General features: G+C 40.7%; 1 protein-coding gene across 2 annotated transcripts in view; it reads left to right on the top strand.

The window, feature by feature from the left end:
* Nucleotides 1–20,485, top strand: part of PTCHD4 (patched domain containing 4) — a 79,352-nt gene that overhangs the window by 18,816 nt on the left and 40,051 nt on the right. For both annotated transcript variants that reach the window (XM_053939660.1, XM_053939661.1), the window contains exon 2: nt 5,935–6,415. In XM_053939660.1, coding sequence (XP_053795635.1) covers nt 5,935–6,415 — 481 coding nt within the window. The remainder of the gene's footprint in view (nt 1–5,934; nt 6,416–20,485) is intronic.

Genomic DNA, 20,485 nt, shown 5'->3' on the forward strand with positions numbered 1-20,485 from the left:
TCTGTGAAGGGGACGGTGTGAGCCAGGAATGACAAGGCAGATCAGGCAATTTTTAGCATGATAAAATCTGGGGTCAAGTCTTAAGTAATCTCATGCTTCTGCTTTAAGGGAAGAGAGACAGGCAACTGCAGAGAACAAGTCTGCTTTTGACCTGTACCTCAGGATGGAGTAGATTGTCTTTTGATGTGCCTGACTCTTCACAGTGACCATAAACCAAATTTGCTTGGTTAGCTGGTGAGCTGAGCCTCATCATTGCTATTAGCTGGAAATTAAAGAATTCTTCTTTATTGCAGCAGAGACTTAGACAATTATTTCCTGGATAACTTCTCATGGCCACTTTCATAGAATTAGTTTTTGCTGTGTGAGCAGACCCCTTGGCCACAGCTCTGTCCCTGTTCCCAGACAGACAAGGTGCAGCTCTACCTCAAATGTGCTGCCCTCAGTGTTCACCTGCTCTGGATGCTCCCTCCATCCTTCATCCATACAGAACAGCTGCACAGCAAACAGTGCAGGAGCGCCTACACAGCTACAAGGGCAGGAAAACTGCTACATTAAAATGTGGGGGAAAATGCTGACGTGAATCAGCATTATGCGCTTTGCTCTGGAAAGGAATGCTGCAAGAATTTTTGGTAATGGGTGGCTTTGTAGCAGGGATTGACTGGTACAAGATCTCTATGCATAACTGTACTAGGGACAGGGACAGGAATATCAGTTTGATTGAGGAGAAAAAGCCTTTCTCCAAAGTTTTACAGTGAAGCTGAAAGGAACATGAGCAGCCCAATATGTTAAACCCTAAATGAAAGGGGATTAAAATTTTTTATTACTTTTTTTACCTTGAAAACTGGCAGCTGGCTGAAAAGCAACTTGCTTCATCCTAACTTCTGTGACCTACAGTGGAGTAGGAATGTCCTTATCAGAGGGAGAACCAACTGCATTGATTTCATTAGGATGTTTATCACACAATGTATTTCAGCAGACATTCCTGGTTGCCCTCTGTCAAACAGTTTAAGCTTTTAAGATAAAATAGCATGCAAGCAGGATGGCATGCTTTATCCTAACATTTCTATAATGCAGCTTGATAATGATCTATCACTCCAGCTGATGAGAGGAAGCAGTTAAAGAAAAATAAAAATAGAGATAAGTTTGCTGGCTAAGGTCCTGTAGGTGTACTTGAATGAGAGTGATCAAACAGTTGGGAACAAGGGCTCCTTTCCTCATTGCCAGGGATCTGAAAAGAGTTTTAAAACCCTTGCCAGCCCAACCTCTGCTGAGCGAGGTGCTAAGAAGGCAGGAGCCATGCCCTCTCAAAAATACCTCAAACCCTCCCTTTTTCCTGTGAGAGAAAAGCCAGAGGAGGCTGATGCCATTCAGAGCAGAGATGAATGATAAAATAATTTATGTTCAAAAAGACCTCTAAGATCACCGAGCCCAACCACTGAGTTACCACTGCCAGGCCCACCACTAATCCCTGTCCCTCAGTGCCAATCCCCACAGCTGGCCCTCCCAGCCATTCTCTGCACTGACTACAGCCCTGCTTTCTTCCTTCTTTGGAAGGAAGAAATCACTTCTTAGAGTGATTTTGGACAAAGAAAACACCCCAGCAGAGGGTAAGGCCCTGCCGAGGGCTGCTGCTGCAGTGACCACACAGAACCCCCAGTGGGAACTGGGCCTGCAGCAGCTGCACTGAAAATATTAAGGAAACAAACAAACAAAAAAAGGCCACAGGTAATTTTAGTAGTGAGGGAGTATTTCTAGTGTCCCTCTGGGCTGCATGCTGAGAGGATCTGTGCCTACTACTATTATCACTAGCAGAAGATATTTAGCTCTGTAGGAGCAGGTAGTTTCCTTTAACCTGAGAGGCCCTCAGCTCTGGAGCAAGTCAAACTTCCCATGCCACTTACATATCTTCTTAGGAAATTAAGGGTCCAAGCATCCAAGTTTCCAGCCTGAAACATAGAAGGGGTTTATTCTGTACCCATTCATTCACAATTAGTGAATCTTACTGCTGAACAAACAAGGAGTTTGGATTTTCAACCACAAGCAAGGTCAGGTCTGCATAGACACAGGTGGCAAAGTCCATCACGCTGGGGGGAAAGGAAGGTGAAGCTGTTCATGCCTGCCATCTTCGTTCTCATTCTCCTCCCTTTCAGAGCCTAAATATATCAGATGGCTTTGGAGCAACTAGAAAAAGAGAAGGAAGAACACAAGAAACAATTTAATAATGTCCATTGAAGCAAAGAATTTTGCTTGCCCCCTATTTTAGATGAAATATCACACGCCCCAGCAGGTGATCTATATTTCATTGCATCTTTAAAGATGCTCAGGTCTGGAGAGAATTACCTGCCATCAGAATCTGGAAGAACAGACACTGTTAAGACTTCATCAGACATTAAAAAAATATATATAAAAGAAAAGAGAAAGGCACACAGACACAGCCTGGGAATTTGAAACAATATTCCAACCATGCAAGTGACCTTGCTAAAGTCAATTAGCATCTTCTGTTGTACATTCTCTGGAGATATATGGGTATCAAATCATGTACAACCAATAACTATTATTATTACTTATTTTTCTTTATTTTATTTTATTTGTTTTTCTTTATATAGTGTCAGAGATTAGCAGCAGATGTAGGTTAAAAAGTGTAAGGGGTCTGTAGTCTGAAACATAAAAATATGTTATGAAATTAAAAACAGCAGCGTGTAAGCATATGCCAGGAAGGATGCACTAATTATCAGTAGAAAGCACCTTTTTCATTAAGAACTATGTGGAATCTTATTCAAAACCTGCCTGGCTCTTCGGGCATCACTTACACAAGTCATTGTGGCCACATTTTGTTTCCCAGACCTTAGGCTTAGTAAAGGAGTTTAGCCCTCCATGCCTTGCTCTTTCACTAAGTTGGTCCTGGAGAGAACTTGGGCAGTGAATAACTCCTCTGAAACTACCATGAGACTCCAAGAACAGGTAGGTCCCTGTCTTGGACTCTGGGAGGTGCTGAAATTCATGTGGGCAGCTCTGGGTCTCCATTTTCCTACACATCAATTGTCATCCATAAAATGGGGTGAACAAAAGACTGTTTCCCCCCATATTTCTTCCGCTTTCCTCTCTAAGACTGTAACCAGTGCAGAGAAGCTGTGGCTGCCCCAACCCTGGACATGTTGAAGGAGAGGCTGGACAGGGTCTGTATCAATCTGGACTAGTGGAAGGTGTCCCTGCCCATGGCAGGGCTTGGAAAGAGATGATTTTTAAGTTCCCTTCCAATCCAAGATGTTCTATGATCCTATTATTCTCCAAGAGCTGTATCAGAGAAAAGCCCTGTGATGCCACAGGCGGTGTGGTGCCACATTCAAATTTAACTGCAGCAAAGGCAAACCCCTTGCTTAGATATGAAAGAGTTTGCCTCCAGAAAGAATGGAACAGACAAAATGTCCTCACAGCAATCCAGTGCCTGTGATTTCCTCGATTCCATCTGAAAGCTTACTCTCTATTTTGCTGACATATGAGCTGGGTGCCCTATTGTACATCAGTGTAAAAAATAGCTGTTATCTGCTGCTTCACAGGAGATACGGCAGAACATGACTTATTTGTGCCTGCTCTGCTGCCTCCTTTGAAATGTTGCCGTCTCTCGCTGCACCCTTCGCAGGGGAAGGCAGATGGTCATCACAAAGTTTCCCATAACCTTGTCGTGCCTGCTGCATAGTGAATCAATGAAACCTGAATTACAGTGCTCTGCCTGGGCTGGGAGCTGCGCTGCTACAGAATCCTGCAGTGCCTGCAAGCCTCTGAATGTCAGCTCTGCCCAGACTGAGGAAATGTGAAATTTCTCTCCAAAATTTCAAAGCGGTGCCAAGTGGGGATTTTTAGCTGCAAAGTTGTATCCAATGTGAGCCAGGACTGCATTGCTCAAGACTTAATTACCAGCTTGGAAATACACTTTTTGTGAGCATTCAAGTGTTAGGTGTGACCTCTCCTTAGAAAGAGTAGAAATAAAAAATCCAAACAGGATTGAAGCATGAAATGCTGGGGATGAGGACTTTCTGGAATCTGAACAACAGCAGCTGCCCCTCTGTGATAGCTGTCTCTGCTTATGTGACATTTGCAATGAGGCTCCAGGTGATTTGGGAAGCTGGCACTTGATTTCAGTTCACCTTTTGTGTCAGCTCATGCCAGGATATCCTTGCCAGAATCCGGCCGCTATTTTGGTGGGAAATAACAACTGGGAATAGGGAAAGAAATGAACTTCTGTAAAGCACTTTGTCACGTTCCCTGGGCTGTGGCAGGCAAAGCTGGGAACAGTGTGAGCTCCTGCCTGAAAGTAGGCATAGGTAGAAATTTCTCTGTGGGAGGATTACCTCCTTTACATACCTGATTGAAGGCAAGGTGAGTATATAAAACATTTTAGACACTGTCTCCCAATTTCTGATATTTATTTGCTCTATGAGTCAACATGCTGGAGGACATCTAAATTTTATAAAGCATCATTTCACTGATTTTTCCTTAGAATGGGAATCATATAATGAGCAGGTCTGGCAATTTCAGATAAAGACCTGCACGCAGCACAGGTGCTTCCAGAAATGGGTAATGCTGGATGCAATACATGTTAAAGTGTCTCCCCCAAATGGTTCTGGCCTTTTGCAGATGACTGCTTCCATGTGTGTGTGTGGAGGGCAGAGCCTCTCCCAAATTCAAGCTGTCAGCTCATTCCAGTAGTGTGCCTAGGCAAAGAATGTTATCTCATATGAGCTCACTGCTGCAAGGTAGCTTAGACATCAACTGCCTTGATAATTGTATGTTTTTATTAAATACAAGAGAAATAAATTTGAAAATTTATAATCCAATTTATGTTGGGGAAAAAGCAAAATATTATTTGGTGTGCTGAAGACAATCCCTGGATTTCGACTTATTTAATCAAAGAGATTACTTGTGCTGGGACAATGTTATCACTGAGTCTTATTCCTCAGTTTGCAACTGGGTTTGATCTTCTAAACCCACACAGGCTTCCCCTGTCTTGGAAGGGGCACATACAATTATCCTACAACCAGTGGCTAAAGAGAGAGGATCTTTCTTACATGACCTTTCTTATTAAATCCTTATAAGAATAAAAGAAAAAATAACCCTAAAGAAATATTTAAATGGGGCCAGATAACTTTACAGAAAAAAAAGGCCTGGTGTTGTTAAAAGACAGAGGCTGAGTGGACTTGATGTGTCCTTTACTGATTGTCATGGAGTTTTATATGTTCTAGCATTTACCGAAATAAGTGAGACCAGAGTAAGGTTTATACTCTTGAAATGTATAAAAAAAACAAATCCTGGTTAAATTTAGGTTTAAGGCAGATTATTTTCTCTGTGCCACTGATATAAATCAGTGAAATATCAAATTAACAATTCAAAAAGTCTGATTTTAATTATATTTTTCTGGAGATAGAATAGCTATTAAACTTTGTGGATCTGTCTGTATCCTGAGGAATCAGGATTCATTTTCCCTACATTTCCACCTTCTAAAAATAATTTCCAAAGTGTCAAGAAATCACAAATCATCCAGAAATTAATCTTCATCTCAAACTTTTTGTAGTAATTGGAGATTTGTCATTGTCCATTAGTTAAATGTGGAAGGTCATCCTCTCCCATGGGGTGAGGAGCTTGCATGTAACATTTTGGTCCTGGATATCTGGGAATCCCTGAGACTGCAATGAGTATCTGAGCAGTCCCTGAACTGCAGCACAGAAATGCAAATGAGCCTATAATGAGTAAGACAGAGTTGTGGCAGGGACCAGGGACAGATCCCAAAGGCCAGCGAGGTGAATGGCAAGGCTCCTGTTGAGTGCAGCAGTGTCTGAGCAGAGCTCTTGGCTTGTCTGTGAGAGGAGACAGAGTCTATCTCTGCATCACGTCATAAGCACGATAACCACACGCTCATTTTTCTGCTTTCTCTCCCAGGATGGAAGGAGCAGTTTCATTGGCCACCAGCTTGGAGGGGTAATGGAAGTGCCAAACAGCAAGGACCAGAGAGTCAAATCAGCCAGAGCCATCCAAATCACTTACTACCTCCAAACGTATGGCTCTGTCACCCAGGACCTCATTGGGGAGAAGTGGGAGAGCGAATTCTGTAAACTGATGCACAAGATGCAGATGGATCACCAGGATCTGCAGCTCTACTCACTTGCATCCTTTAGCCTCTGGAAGGACTTCCACCAGACCAGTCTCTTGGCCAGGGGCAAGATTTTGGTGAGCCTGATGCTGATTCTCCTGACTGCTACCCTCTCTAGCTCCATGAAGGACTGCCTGCGTAGCAAACCTTTCCTGGGACTCCTGGGAGTGCTCACTATCTGTATTTCCAGTGTCACTGCGGCAGGGATATTTTTCATTACTGATGGAAAATATAATTCTACTCTGTTGGGAATCCCTTTCTTCGCTATGGGTAATTATTTATCTTCATAATAATAGGATTAACAGAGTTTAATGACAGAATTGTAAATTACATCCTGGGTTATAAAGTGCAGATTTTACTTTGAGTGAAAGTCTAAGTCATTTTCATCTTTCTAAATTGATCTGTGCCTTGCCAAAAAAAAAAAAAAAAAAAGAAAAAAAAAAAAAAGAAAAATGGAAACAAAACAAAACAGAACCAACAATAAAAAGCAAATTACATTCCTGGAATCTCAGCCAACATGAGGGAGGGTCAGTTCTATTGATTCCTGTTACAGAATGAAGGAGAAATTGTTATTGAAGCTAGTCAGCTCAGCGGACAAAATGGATATGTGTTGACCCAACTTTGATGGGAGACCAGCCAAAAGAGTAAGTTAAACAGGAGGGTACCAAGGAAGGGCAGATTTTAACATCCTTCCCAAGAAGGGCTTTTCTTTGAGCTCTGCCTGAAGGGCAGAATGGGACAGGCTGGTGTAATAAGATTGATGGACTTTATCTCAGAGAGGAGATTACAGTTGTGGTGTTTGCCAGGCTGTGAGCACAGAGGCCTGTCAGGATCCATGGCACATAATCCCTTAGTTTGTGAAATCCCAGATCAGCTGCACAGATTTCCTTTGCATTGCACCCAGACAGGGGAAGGTGTGGAAGAAGAATAAATGTAATACCCAGCTCTTTAGGTAGATGAATTGCTTTCAATCAACTGCTTTCTGGTACTGTTTGGGTCCAAGCACTTCCAGTGCATCCGTGTGGTTGATGAGTTTGCTGGGCAGTTGCATTGGAAAGGCAGGGGAAAGGTGCCCAGCTCAGCGTTGTTTAGTGCCCTCACATCCAGTTTGTCAGAGTTTTGCCATAGCATGAGTCTGAACCCCAGTGACAACTCTGTGCAAAATCTCAGTGATGACAGCCCAGAACTAAAGGTTTTCATGCTCAACTTCTGGTGGCAGAGAATCTTACCTGTGGCCAGAGCTCTGCATTTTTACAGCTAATTTCTTAAGGGCTGCTCATGCTTCTAGTCCTCAAACCAAGTACTGTGTTATGGTAAGAGTCAACTAAATATGCAAAGTCACAAGCCAAAGTCTAGGTTTGAAAAAGGGTCTTATACTTTCCTTAAAACCTCAATCTCCCAAAAGACCATATTTTCTTATCTTCCCCTAAGAAAATTCCTGTGAGTGTATGCATCCCCAATCCCAACCTCCTTTTTATTCTAGCCCCTAATAATGCATCTGCGTTACTAAACAAAAGGGCTGAGCTGTGTCCTCATCAGTCCTGCTCTCAGAATCTCTGGAGCAGCTACTTGAGGTGGGAAGGAGTGGAATGGAGGGATTGGTGAAGACTCCAGAAGGTAAATAGAGGAGTGAGGCAAAAGACCCCAAGTAATTGCATGTTTGGTTCAGCCTCATTAAAAGTGATAAACAAGGCTGTGCCAAAGCCTCTAATTCAGTCATCTGCACTGTGGCAATGGCCCCTGACATGGACTGCCTTGTGCCAGCTCTTCAGATGTTGTGCATGGCTCTGTGGTGCCAGAGGAGTTGATGGAAAGAAAGTGCTGAGATGGGGAAAGTGAAGAAAGCCAGCAGAGAACGTGCCAGCTTGTGATGGATGGATCCTGACCTGTGGGAGGGGTGTGGGTTCAGAAAACAAAGAATGGAGAAAAGGATGAAGAAGGGGTCAGGCTTGTTATCAGATTGTGTGCCAGGAGTTATCACGCTTGTGTGTCAGGAGGTGCATATCAAAGGAGGAACCAAAAGGCACTGCCTTGCTTGTGCAGCAAGTTGAAGTAAAGGTGAAAAAACCCTGAAGTGATGAAAAGCACCTTCCCCAAACTGCATTCCTCTGTTGGCGTCTCTTTTTAGATGGTTGGAGAGATGGGTAACACAATCTCTTTGCTTGACAGGTCCCAGACTTGTCACTCCCAAAGGAGCTCCTCAGTTTAAACCTTCTGTGCAGGGCCAGGGTGAGACACAGGTCAGAGTTTCTGAAAGCAGAGTGCCTTAGTTTCCCACCCTGGTAGTTCATGACCATGACTTTGTTTGCTGTCTTAGGAAAAGTAACATTTATAACTTTCTGTTATGTTTTGCTCTGTCATTCTTGTCACAGCCACTGCCAAGAGCAAAAGGAAAAGAAAAAAAAACCTCTCTTGAAGTGAGATGTTTGCAAGGATTGTTTCTATAATATTATATTGAATGCAATTCAGGTTGAATAAGAAAGCATTTATGTAACTTCTTCAGAAATTTCATTCAGGAGTCTCAGACTGAATTGAAAATATCATTACAGAACAGCTTGCAATGCTTGGGAACTGCTGCTTATAAATATTAGAGAACACTTTTACAGTTTAGTGGAGGAAAAGACAGGCAGAATGTCTTACCAAAGTCTAACTGGGTTACAATCTGCACAGTACCATGTGCCTTTAGTCCCTTAAGGGACACTGCCACCTAATGAGAACTTGCTATGCCCAGAATATACCCAGGACCTCACTCACCTGGGCTCTTACTGGGCAGGGTTTTCTGCTGGACTGGGCTGTCATAGACTGATCTGACAGCCCAGAGCAGAAACAGTGAAGACCCAAGACTGTTGATTCTGTGAGTTAATAAATCACCCTGGCCCATGTTGTACCAGTGTCCCTTGCTGCTGGCACAGCAAAAAGCAAACAGCACATCAAATAGTAATTGATTGAATATAGAACAAAAAGTGTGCAAGGTGGGATTTCCCTGAACTGCAAATGCCAGATTTGCAAGTCAAACTTTCAAAGTCAAGTTACTTAGATTAAAAAAAAAAAAAAAATAAAACCAGGCAATAACAGTGACAAAGACCCTGCAAGTACAGTGCAGAGTACACAGGCAGCATTAATTCTGACAGCTCCCAACTTTGGAACTCTTCAACCTGACATTTGCAAACCATCCATTTAAAGTACATTTGTTTGGTCAAAAATATGCAGTTTCTTCTAGCATTCACTTTTCAAAGGATTAATTTTAATGGAAATTTTGTGATATTCTGGGCTTGTCCTTTTCCCTGCAAGGGTGGCAGGATGCTGCCATCTGAATAAGCCTGGATGTTTATGTCCACAATTCCTCTTGCAGTGCAGAGCTTCTGTAGGTTTCAGTAGGTGACAGAAGCCTATAGAAAAGTGGAATGTTTAATATTTTCCTAAATTTAGACTGAGTGACCTCCACCATAATTATTTACTGTAGTCCTGCTGTGAGGGAATGGTCTGCTGGGATAAAACACATCAACACATCTCTGTTGTACTGGGGGAAGAGTATTAGCTCAGGTTGGCTTTTCTTTATCCTTGAAGGTGAAAAATTTCAATCTTAAATTAGGCATGAGGACAGTGGTGGAAAATCCTGTTTGCTCTGACTCCCTCTTCCCAACCACAGTTTCCTCAGACAGTTCCTGTGGAAGAAGTTTTCTCAGTACAGCGTCTCCCACTGCATTTGTGCAGCCATTCAGGAGAAACTCTTTGGGAAGTTCTCCGGCAAATAATTCTCTGGCTGCCAGGATCTCCTGTTCATACCCCAGACAAATGGATAAATGTTGTGAGTTAATGCAAAGGTGTTTCTTTAGTTTCAGAACTTCCTTTTTTATTAACTGAATTGGGCCTAAATGTTTTATTTGTCTTTTTTTACTCAGAATTTAATAACCTGCTTGTGAAATTAGAATATGAGACTGTTCTACCTTGGATTTCTCTTCTGGGACAAATAAAACTTGCAGTTTCTTCTACAAATGTAACATCAGCAGAGCTGTCATGACTGGCTGTGTTTCACACAGAGGATAGGGGGTCATATAATTAAGTTTCAGATTTGTTCTAGCTCAGGTTAGATGTTCACATCTGCCTTTTGTGTTTAGATTCATATGCAATTTCAAAGGGATGTTATGTATGTGACATAATTATGGTTTCCCATGCCTAATCATCACTAATTAAAATAACCAGAAGGTTAACTACATAATTGAGATATTATTGCTCCCATGATCTGCTTTTTAATGCACAGGAACCAGACTGATATCATCTGGGAGATAATGATTTAACTCAGCTGAGGTCCCGACTGTGTATTTTTAAATGCAGGTGTACCAATTACATCATTTTACATTGCAATTATTTTTGGCCAGTCCATTAAGTACTTCATTATATAGATTAGTGGAAATCTTATGATTAAAAACACCTACAATATAATTATAGTGTAATTAGGTTTTTTGTACTGTAAAGTGCGTGTGTTTCTTATAAGGCTGAATCCACAGTGGATGTGAGAAATATTTCCTGTCATTTGTAAGGCCAGACAATGAAGATATTTGTGGGAACAGCTGTTTGTGGCTGACACTTTAGAGAACATTAATTTCACTGAGTGCCCTACCACACACTGCAGTATTGCTGCCAGTCCTGCCAGTAACCACACTGCTGGTAGAGATGTAATAAAGAGATACAAAAACTTTAAGAACCAATAGGCTGCCTGTATCCAGCAGTAGCCCCATGCCTGTTTTATGAGCTCAAGATGGATGGCAGAGATTGTACTTTCAGTGCAGAATTCTGTTAAAATTTCCCATTATTCCTTCCCCAGAGTTGTTCAAATGGAAGGAGGAATCAAGGCAACAGCAGACAAGACTCCAGGCAGTTATTAGCATTTCAGATAGAAGCCATCTAACCTCTTTTAGATGGCAGTTGTTGAAATAATGACTGGTGATCATCTTTCAGTAAATTTGAGATGTCACAGTATTATATTAGCAGCAGAGTCATGGAAAATTGCAGAAAAAAAAGTCCTAATTCAGATGAGATTTTTTTTCCAAACCTCAGAAGACAAATGTGAGAGCCAAAGTACAGGCTGTCACTAGTTTACCTGAACATGAAGTATCACAGTATTCTAACCTTTGCTTCAAGCAATGGACTTTCTGATTACAAATGTGACAGAAACATTTCAAGAGTGACTCAGACTATGGGTTTGTCATTTTGATGCAGCAGTAAAGCAAATCTCATATGAATCTCATGTTGCACCATCGCCTCCTATTTGGATGAGGAGCAAGAAAGCAACCCTTTAGAGAAAAGAGACCTCCTGACATAAACCCCCACCCCTCCATGCCTTAGAAATTCAGTGAATCTGCTGTTTAGATGTTACGGCAGTTCATTTCTCCACTCATTCAGCAGATCTTTAAGGGCTTGGAAATACCTTGTCCTTAATGATAAAATTTCTGTTATTGACTTTTACAGAAGAAAATGGGAATAACAAAAAAAAAAAAAAAAAAAAAAAAAAAAAACCCCAAAAAAACCAAAACAAACAAACAAAAAAAGGTCAACAGGGAAAGAAATTGCAAGATTTAAAAGTGCTTAAGATTAGTTATTTGGATGGGCATCTAACACAAATAATTCATATGAATGAGTTTACAAATTTCCTATATTAGTATATTTGTTAAGTTGATTTCCCCATAACATGGTGTATTTCCTGACAAGTCTATTTCCTGTTGCAGTAGGTGGGATTTTTTCATTTCTATAGGAAAGAAATTCCACCCAAGAACAATCTTTCCTGGAATCTGAGTAGAAGACTAAAGCCTTTCTGGGATAATCTGCTGCACTTTCACCATGCAGCCTCGTCCTGCAGCTATGTCCTGAAGTGGTGATGGTTCGTGAGAGGCAACTGGACTGAGACTGTCCTTTCCTCAAACACATGAGGGGATTTTATCTCTGACCCAGTCCTTTGGGCCTTCTCACACCCAGCAGAAAGGATGCACAAAGCAGCCCAGCCAGCCTCAGTCCCAGCAGCAGGGTTTGTAGCATCCAATCCAGGTGTCCCAAATGTTCCCCCCTTAATCTCAATTTCCTTTGCAGGCAATAGAGAGAAACAGGAAAGCCCAGAGCTATTTGGAAAATTGCTTAGTAGGTGTTTAGAATGAGCTGTGTTAATCCTGGAAGGTTTTATCCATCTCTGAAAAAGGTTAACTTCTTAGGCTTTGGCACCTGAGGTTTTGTGGTTTTCGGGTGGTAAAATAGGCTCATTCCTAGACTGGGTTATTTAAGGCTCTTTATTAGATGCACTTTTTCTGTGTGTTGATCTCATTTAGGCTGGACATTTGGTTTGGACACGAGAACAAAATTCTTCACAGAAAGGGTGATTAAACATTGGAATAGGCTGCACAAGAGGTGGTAGAGTCACCATCTTGGACGTGTTTAAGGAATAACAGGATGAGGCACTCAGGTCTACTCGACACGGTGGTGTTGAGTCACAGGCTGGACCCAATAATCTCAGAGGTCTTTTCCAACCTAATTGACTCGGATTCTGTGATTCTGTGATTCTGTTATATTCATAAGTTCTAAGACATAGATACATGGATACAGCAGATATGCACAGACTGACTTGAATCCCTTAGAGATGGAATTCTAGACCTTCTTTTCCTATAGACACTCTTCAGAAGGTCTCTTATCAACCCAAATGTCATCCTTCAGGGATGGTGGGGCTGCAGGGCTGCAGGTCAGTGGTTCTGAGGCTCAGCACAGGTTGAAGCATTCACCCATGGATCACTGCCGAAGCACAGACCATCACTGCCAGATCTGTAATGACAGAGCAAATACAAAATACATTTTCTGTGTTTGTTGCTTGAGAAAAGGCAAGTAAAGTCTGGCTTCTTCTGTCTCTAGTTGGAACTCAATTAACCCATTTGTCCCAAGATAAGTCTCCAAAAAATGCTGTCTGTTATTGTTGTTAGTATTATTAAAACATTTACCTCGGCTCTCCACCTGCAGCTAACAGGCTGGTAGCTGTCATTTGAACTGATTCTAATTTGCTGCAAGTATTTCCAAAATCTTTTGGAAAAAGTGAATTGATAAGAGAAGAGACCATGATTTAAGCTAAAAAGTCAAAGGCTGAAAAGAATTATTTGCTTTTGCACTTCAAATATATGATTACTACTCAATAAATACACCAATTCAGTTCTGGTAGAGAAGGATATTTCCTCTTTAGATGCTTCACACATTTGTCTGAACAAGTCTTGCTTTCATTTTTCTACCTTTTCATGGCAATACTCATTCCTGCGACTGGGTTATTTAAGGTTCTTTATTGGATGCACATTTTCTGTGTGTTGATCTCATTAATTAAAGCAGGAGTTTCATTCCTTGTGTTTAGTATGTATCGATGCACATCACATTTACCTTTGGCTAATTTGGGATGGAAAGGAGCTGCCTCATGGCAAAAACTATTTAGCTCCATGTGTATCATCCTTAATAGAGCACTGACAAATCCAGCCTCAAATAGCACCAATAGCAATTCCACAACCTGCCTCAACAGCTTGTTCCAGGGCTTAAAAAGCCATACATTTATAAAGGTATTTCTTAACTTTCCACTGCTGCAGTTTGCATCTATTATCTCCAGGGTCTGTCTGGCTCAACTGTGGAGTGTAATTTTTCACAGTAACTATGTATATGCAAATGCTTTTATGATATTTTATATGTAGGGCTGTGCTTATTTCAATTTGGATATCATTTCCTGCCAGATCTTTTTCTCACAGATACGTTACTATTAGTTCACACTTTCCTGTGAGCTCCATACACACAGGAAGATTGATGATGGTTTCTGGTCTCTGCAAGAGAACGGTGGATCTGCAGGAAAGAGCAGATGTGGGGTAGGCTGAGGATGTGTCCTGTGTTCTTTGGTATGTTAGGGAAATACTCAACCTTGCCCTGCTGTTTCTTTTGATCTGGAAAGGAAAGGTGGGCTCTATTACTCAAGGCAGCACAGAGTGAATGTTCTAGGCTCCATCAAGCAGGCTGTCTACTTGCCTTAGATATCATGATCCTCTGCAGGGAAATCCAAAATTGTGCCTCTGGGTTTTGAGCAAAAATTAAAGCTAGCAAATGTATTTATTTTTCTCCTGTAGTACATTTTGTGTGCAAATCATCCCTGGAATTCACTGCTGTGAGATATGGTTGTGACTCAAAATTCAGCATGATGAAGAAAAGGTTGGATTTTTACACAGATAGCTAAAACATCTTTGTTATTTTGAATAATATTGCAACTTTAAACCATAACCATAAGAAAGACACATAAAAATTAATGACCATGCTAAAAACCTGGTTCAAAAATTGGTACAAAGAAATTTCACTTCTAAAGAAATTTTCCCATAGCTGCCTTTTTTAGTCTGATGATTTTCCCCTGAAGAGTTCGAAAAGGGATACTCAATAGACCATTTGTCAAATGCTCTAAATGAATATTTATCTGGTATATTCATCTGCAATGTTAAAAACTTTGCATAGAATCAAAGTCTTAAGGAGTCTATTGCAAATACGAAACAAACTAAAAAGACTTTACTCAGTATTGTATCATTTATATGTCCTTTGTGCGGCCACTAGCTAGTTGAGCTTTTAATAATTCAGTTTTATCCTTCCATTCCTGGTCCTTTTTCACTCCATTTCCTTCCCATGAAGTGACTTTTCCTCTCTGGTGGGATGACTGCTTGCAGTCACATCCAGCATGCAGGACCCACACTGGCTCAGGGCTCAATGCTCTATAAGCAGCAACAAATGACAACAGCAGTTCATGCTATTCATGCCACCATCATGTGCCTGTGTTCCTGGCCTTCAGGGAAGGTATTCCCAGGTATGACAGCTGACTTTCCATGTGTTAGTCCTGCTGGACTAACCTGTTTGGTGTACAAACAGGTCATGTTCCATCCACATTTGTCTCATGGTGAGATGAGGAAGGAGATGCTATTTTGGATGCCCAAAGTGGCAGGGAGAGCCTCTGCAGCTGAAGATTCAGACACAGGGCTGAATGAGCTAAAACCCTCAGGGCTTTGCAGCTGTGGATCACAAAAAATGCTCTTTGGTTTTTGTTCTGCAAGAGTGAGCACACTGTCCTCGCTGCCTTGGCTGGTTTTCAGTGAGGATAATTGCATTTGTCTCTTCCTCTGATTCCCGCTGCTGTGCAGGTCAGATGCAGTGCTGGTGAGCACTGCCTGGCTCCAAGCACTGTGCAGGTGCTGCTCTGGGAAGCAGATGCTGGTTTTTACCCAGACGTGGCTGAATTTCACTGGTGAATGCAATGGCCACATTACGTGGCTCAGCAGTCTCTAAAATCATTCTGAGTTCCCTGAGAACTCGTAGCTGTGCCTGGATATGTTGTCCTTGCATTTTCCTGCAGTCATCCCTGGCATTTCAGCACTAGGAAATTTTTTGCTCATACTCTATATACCTAAAGTCCAAGTAGGAAAAGCATTCCTTTACAGCCTGATATGACACTTAGACCTGCCCTACACACATATCCCAATCTATATTCAAATGCAATTTTCCCCTGGAAATGTTAAATACCATAGCTTTTCCTGGTGTTATGAACTCCATTGCTGTTGGTGTCCTGCTTTTAAAGAAAAGTATTGTGCTAGCATTGCCATGAAACCATTGAGTATTGCAGCATTTTGCAAACTTCAGAAACTCAAAACTGCAGGTACAACCTAGAGGGAGCACTTGCATTGTTTTATAAAGGGGGACCTAATGGCAGATTAGTGCACCTGGTGATGCTCTAGAGGGTGAAAAATTCTGTATTTCCCTAAGTTTCTAGCTGATATTTTTGCTGTTACTCTTGAGAAATTATTATCCTGCAGGGAAGACATAGAGTTGCAAGAAACTGAAGACAAGGAGGTGCTCTGCATACAGAGTGCAGAGCAACGAAACTTTCTGTCCTTCTACTGTAACTGGAAACTGTTTAACACAAAGCTCTCTGCTAATGCAATTTAAACCTTCTAAAACTAGGCTGGGAGACTTGGGAACAAAAAGCCTGTTTGTGCTTAGAGTAGATATCACTGGAAAAGGAGACTGTGCAAAGAGCAAAACCCAAACCCATCTAAAACACACTCCTCTTACAGAAGCAGCTGAAAGAGAAGGCTCCAAAGGAGAGATGCTGGCTGCTCTCTTTAAAGCATTACCAGAAAGTGCCATGTTGGAGCTGTACAAAAGCTGGGTATTTTGGAAAACAACCCACCAGTGCAAATATCCCTCCCATCACACTCCCAGTCAATTTCAAGATGCCATTTTTTGGAGTGGTAACTTTTGGGCTCACCTCATCTTCTACTGCAAAAGTAGAATCATAGACTCACAGAATGGCTTGGATTGAAAGGAATCTTAAGCATTATCCAGTTCAAATTCCTCTGCCATGGCCAGGGACACCTTCCACTAGACCAGGCTGCTTCAAGCCCTGTCCACCCCAGCCTTAACACTTGCAGGGATGGGGCATCCCCAGATTCTCTGGGCAACCTGTGCCAGGGCCTCACCACTATCACAGGGAAGAATTTCTTTCTACCATCTGAGCTAACCTCACCCTGTTCCAGTTTAAAGCCATGCCCCTTTGTCCTTGTCAAAGTCCCCCTCTGAGCAGCTCAGTGCCTTTTGTATTCCTTTATGTGAACTTTCAATGTCTCTCCCATCAGAGCTGAGAAACAGCAAGAACTTTATCATGCAGTTAGCCTTCTTTTAAATGAATAACCTTGGTAGGATATTGAAGAAAGGAAGGCTTTAATAATCATAGATGGAGATGTTCTAACACTTTCTTAGGGTATTTGGAATCAGACAGTTAATGAAGCAAGTTTCAAAATCCTCTTACGTGGATTTTGACCTCTAATATACTGGTTCTTTCCCTGAAGGGAAAGTAATAGAATCCCTTTATGGAGTATTTTTAAAAAAGGTGTAGAAATTTATGTTTATTTTAAGATTGGTCAGGAGGTGTTAAAGTAATTGGTGGTCAAGGGTGGAGAAACAAGACCAAGTGCATAAACTGGGCAAAACAAGGCAAAAATGTCAATCAATTTATTTAATATTTTTTAAAGTAAAAAACTGTATATGTGGTTCCGTTTTATAGCAATGAAATTGATAACCACTTGGGAGTTTTGTTCACAAGCTGAAAAGAACACTTTTCAACTCTTAAATTTCTAGACCATTGTCAGTGATCCAGGAGACCTTTTCTTGTCTTTTGTGACCTCCTCTACCTGACCCTGTCACATTTGCATTCCACTTCCCTAGAACCTGACACTGTATTGCCAAAGGAACAACAAATAATGCATTCTTTAGGAAATCTTATATTTTAGCCATTGAGAAAGTCTCCATGGACTTCACTCAAAGTTTATTTGAAAAGATGAACACACTTTTAATTTCTTCAGTCAGTGACACAAGTATCACTTTCATTGTCTTTTCCTGGAGCACATTGCATGGTTTTTAATTCCCAAAGGAGATTGTTTTACCTGACATGAGTAAGAAAAAGTGAAAGCATTATGGAAATTGTTGAAAAATAGAGACTGATTTTAACCTGCAGATCAGGTTCTTTCACTTCTCCCTCCACAGTGTGTGGAGCAGTGAACTGATCCCCTATTAGCTTAAGTAGGCAAATGGAGTGCACTGCTCATATTGGCAAGCCCTCAGCCTCAGGTGCTCCTCAAAAGAGGTGCCTTCCAGCTTTTCCAGAAGCTTTTTCAACCATCTCCTCCGAATTAATTCAAGTACCTTAAAGTTTTCAATTCAAATATCACCAAGTTCCAGCAAAATTAGGCAGTTATTTCTCACAAATTCAATTGACAAGAAATGGTGAAGAATTATGTCAGTAGTTCACGAGCAGGAAACGTGATAACTTTCTAGTTTTCATAATTTTCAAATTATTTACTTTCCAATCTAAAACCTCATTTTACTTTTCCTCTGAGAAAAAAAAAAAAACAAACTGAGAAAAAAGGGAAAGAAAAAAAAAATCAGGGTGCAAGGAAAGAAATAAAGGGAAGCATTCAGTAGTTTCTTTCACTTTTTAAATTGTAAACACAAAGGAAAAAAACCTCACATTTTGTTAGATAAGAAATTTAAGACCAAAAATCCCAACAACTTTATTTTCAAAAAAACTAATGTAAAATATGATGGTAACAGATGTTTTAACACCATAAATCAAGCATCTATCTAAAAAATCAGTGCCTTTTATGCTATAAAATGATTTTTAAATGTGCATGATATTATGGAAAATATGTCTTATTAGATAAACCTGACTTTTAAAAATTAATCTCCATGCTTACAGGAGAAAAGAAACCATGCTGGTATAGTCTATTTAAATAATGGCAATTTGACTCACTCTTGCACAACATTTTGATACATGCATGTATTTGTACTACATTAAATCATTGTAGCTTATATTAAATATAATCATGAAATACTAAATCGTAAATGCACACTCTTCCTGCTGGAAAGACATAAATAACTGGAAAAAAAATTCTTCTATGGTATTCAACATTTTCCCCATGTTCTGGAATGAAAAAGAAATCAATAGTAGTAAACTTCTTGGATAATGCAAGGTTTGGCAGATAAAAAATAATGAAAACGCAGCCCAAGCACATCGTTAAGCAGCTCATTTTGTCAACATGTGCTCCATCACAGTTATGTGCTGGAATATGCATCTAGAAACAAAGAATGTATTCACATTTGCAAGATGAGCAATTGTATCCCCAGAACAAAAAACAATGAGATCACAGTAGATAATGCAATGAATATGAATTCCCAGTGTGCTGTTGCTGTTAACATGGGAGGAAGAAATGGGAAAAGGCTGTTAGGGAAAGAATGGGGAGGTGACATCAGTTAGCAGAATGACTTTAGGAAGATGTTGGTTGGCATATGGGGTGGACTCACCCAATAAAATGCAGATGTCTATTACATATGCAGCATCTCTGTGGGACTGCTGAGCTGTTCCTAGTGTCCATTTCAAAACAGCCTGGAAAACTGGAGTCCACTGGTAGGAATGGGATGTTCATGTAGCACTCAACAACTGTTCAGGGCAGGTGGAGATGGCAAAGCAGAACCCCCATGTCTGGAATCTGCAGGAAAACCACTTGATATGAGATAAAGACACAATTCTTTTACACAGAAAACAATTCATCACTGGGCCAGTTCTTCGGGGCTTGATGGACCATACGATTGAAAAAATTAAGACTAAGATTTCATTTTGTAGTGTACAGGTTAGACCTCAGAATTGTGATTTTGATGCAGAAATGAATGGTTGCAGTGATTTGGCATTTGATGGAAATAGTTTTCCCTAGTCTCAATATGCATGAAGCTTCTGTTACAGAAGAACATAAATTTTGTCTTCTGTCTCTGTAACAAATCAGATTTGCTAATGCTCAGCCTAAATTTTCAGCTACTCCACTTTCTCACCCTATTCCCATTTTATGCCTGCCTTTAGGGAACTTTGGATAATTGTCTTAAGTCACCAGACTCTTACAAATATTCTTTCAGAATAATCTTATGCTCATATCTCTGTTGCATATCCATTATTCTGCGAGACTGATAATAAAAACCACTCTGCTATTTAATGGTATTTTGTAAGGCTGTCACATTACAACCAAAATCCAAATTAACTTCCAAAACCTTTCTTCTTAGAAAATTTTGATATGTGCACAAGGTCAACTGGCCACTCAATATACAAAACTGTTTTGGTGTTTTGATTGATTTGTTCTCAAAAAATTCTACCTTTTAGGCTCTTCAGAGCAACTGTGACTCACACAACAAACTCTTCCAAGCCTACATGTTTTTTGCTCACATGAATTCAACATGTGCAGAAAATACTGGAAAGCTGTTATTGTTCATATGGCTCTCTGGCTATTGATCACATTTTGCCTGAACTCATACAACAGTAGGACTACATGAGAGGTTGCATCACAAGGATTTTCTCTAATGAAGGCATACTCCATCTCTTCTATTGGTTTCTGTCTTCAAATCACTTCCTGCTACACACTGGTCTTAAAAACTTTGCTCTTCCATAAACCCTTTCAATGTTTCTACCCTGTGGCTGTCCCAACAGAGAGCTGGCGAATGCTCATGTGTCTAATAAACCATGTGTTGCCTCTCAACACAGAGATTAATTTCAGCTACTTCCCTTAACTTGTACCTTGCTAATGATATTGCTCTTTAATACCATAATATTTGTTTTTTCCTAGACATGAAAACTGTTTTTTGTGGTTAGTAATTGCTACATTTATCTCTTAGGGTCAGCAGCAGGATTAGTTCTTCACATCTTCAGTTCTTTGACATCCTTTTTATGTCTTTCCAGTACAAACTGGCAGTGATTCAGTGAAGCTGGTC

Source organism: Vidua chalybeata, chromosome 3 (assembly GCF_026979565.1).
Source record: "Vidua chalybeata isolate OUT-0048 chromosome 3, bVidCha1 merged haplotype, whole genome shotgun sequence".
Classification (NCBI taxonomy): domain Eukaryota; kingdom Metazoa; phylum Chordata; class Aves; order Passeriformes; family Viduidae; genus Vidua; species Vidua chalybeata.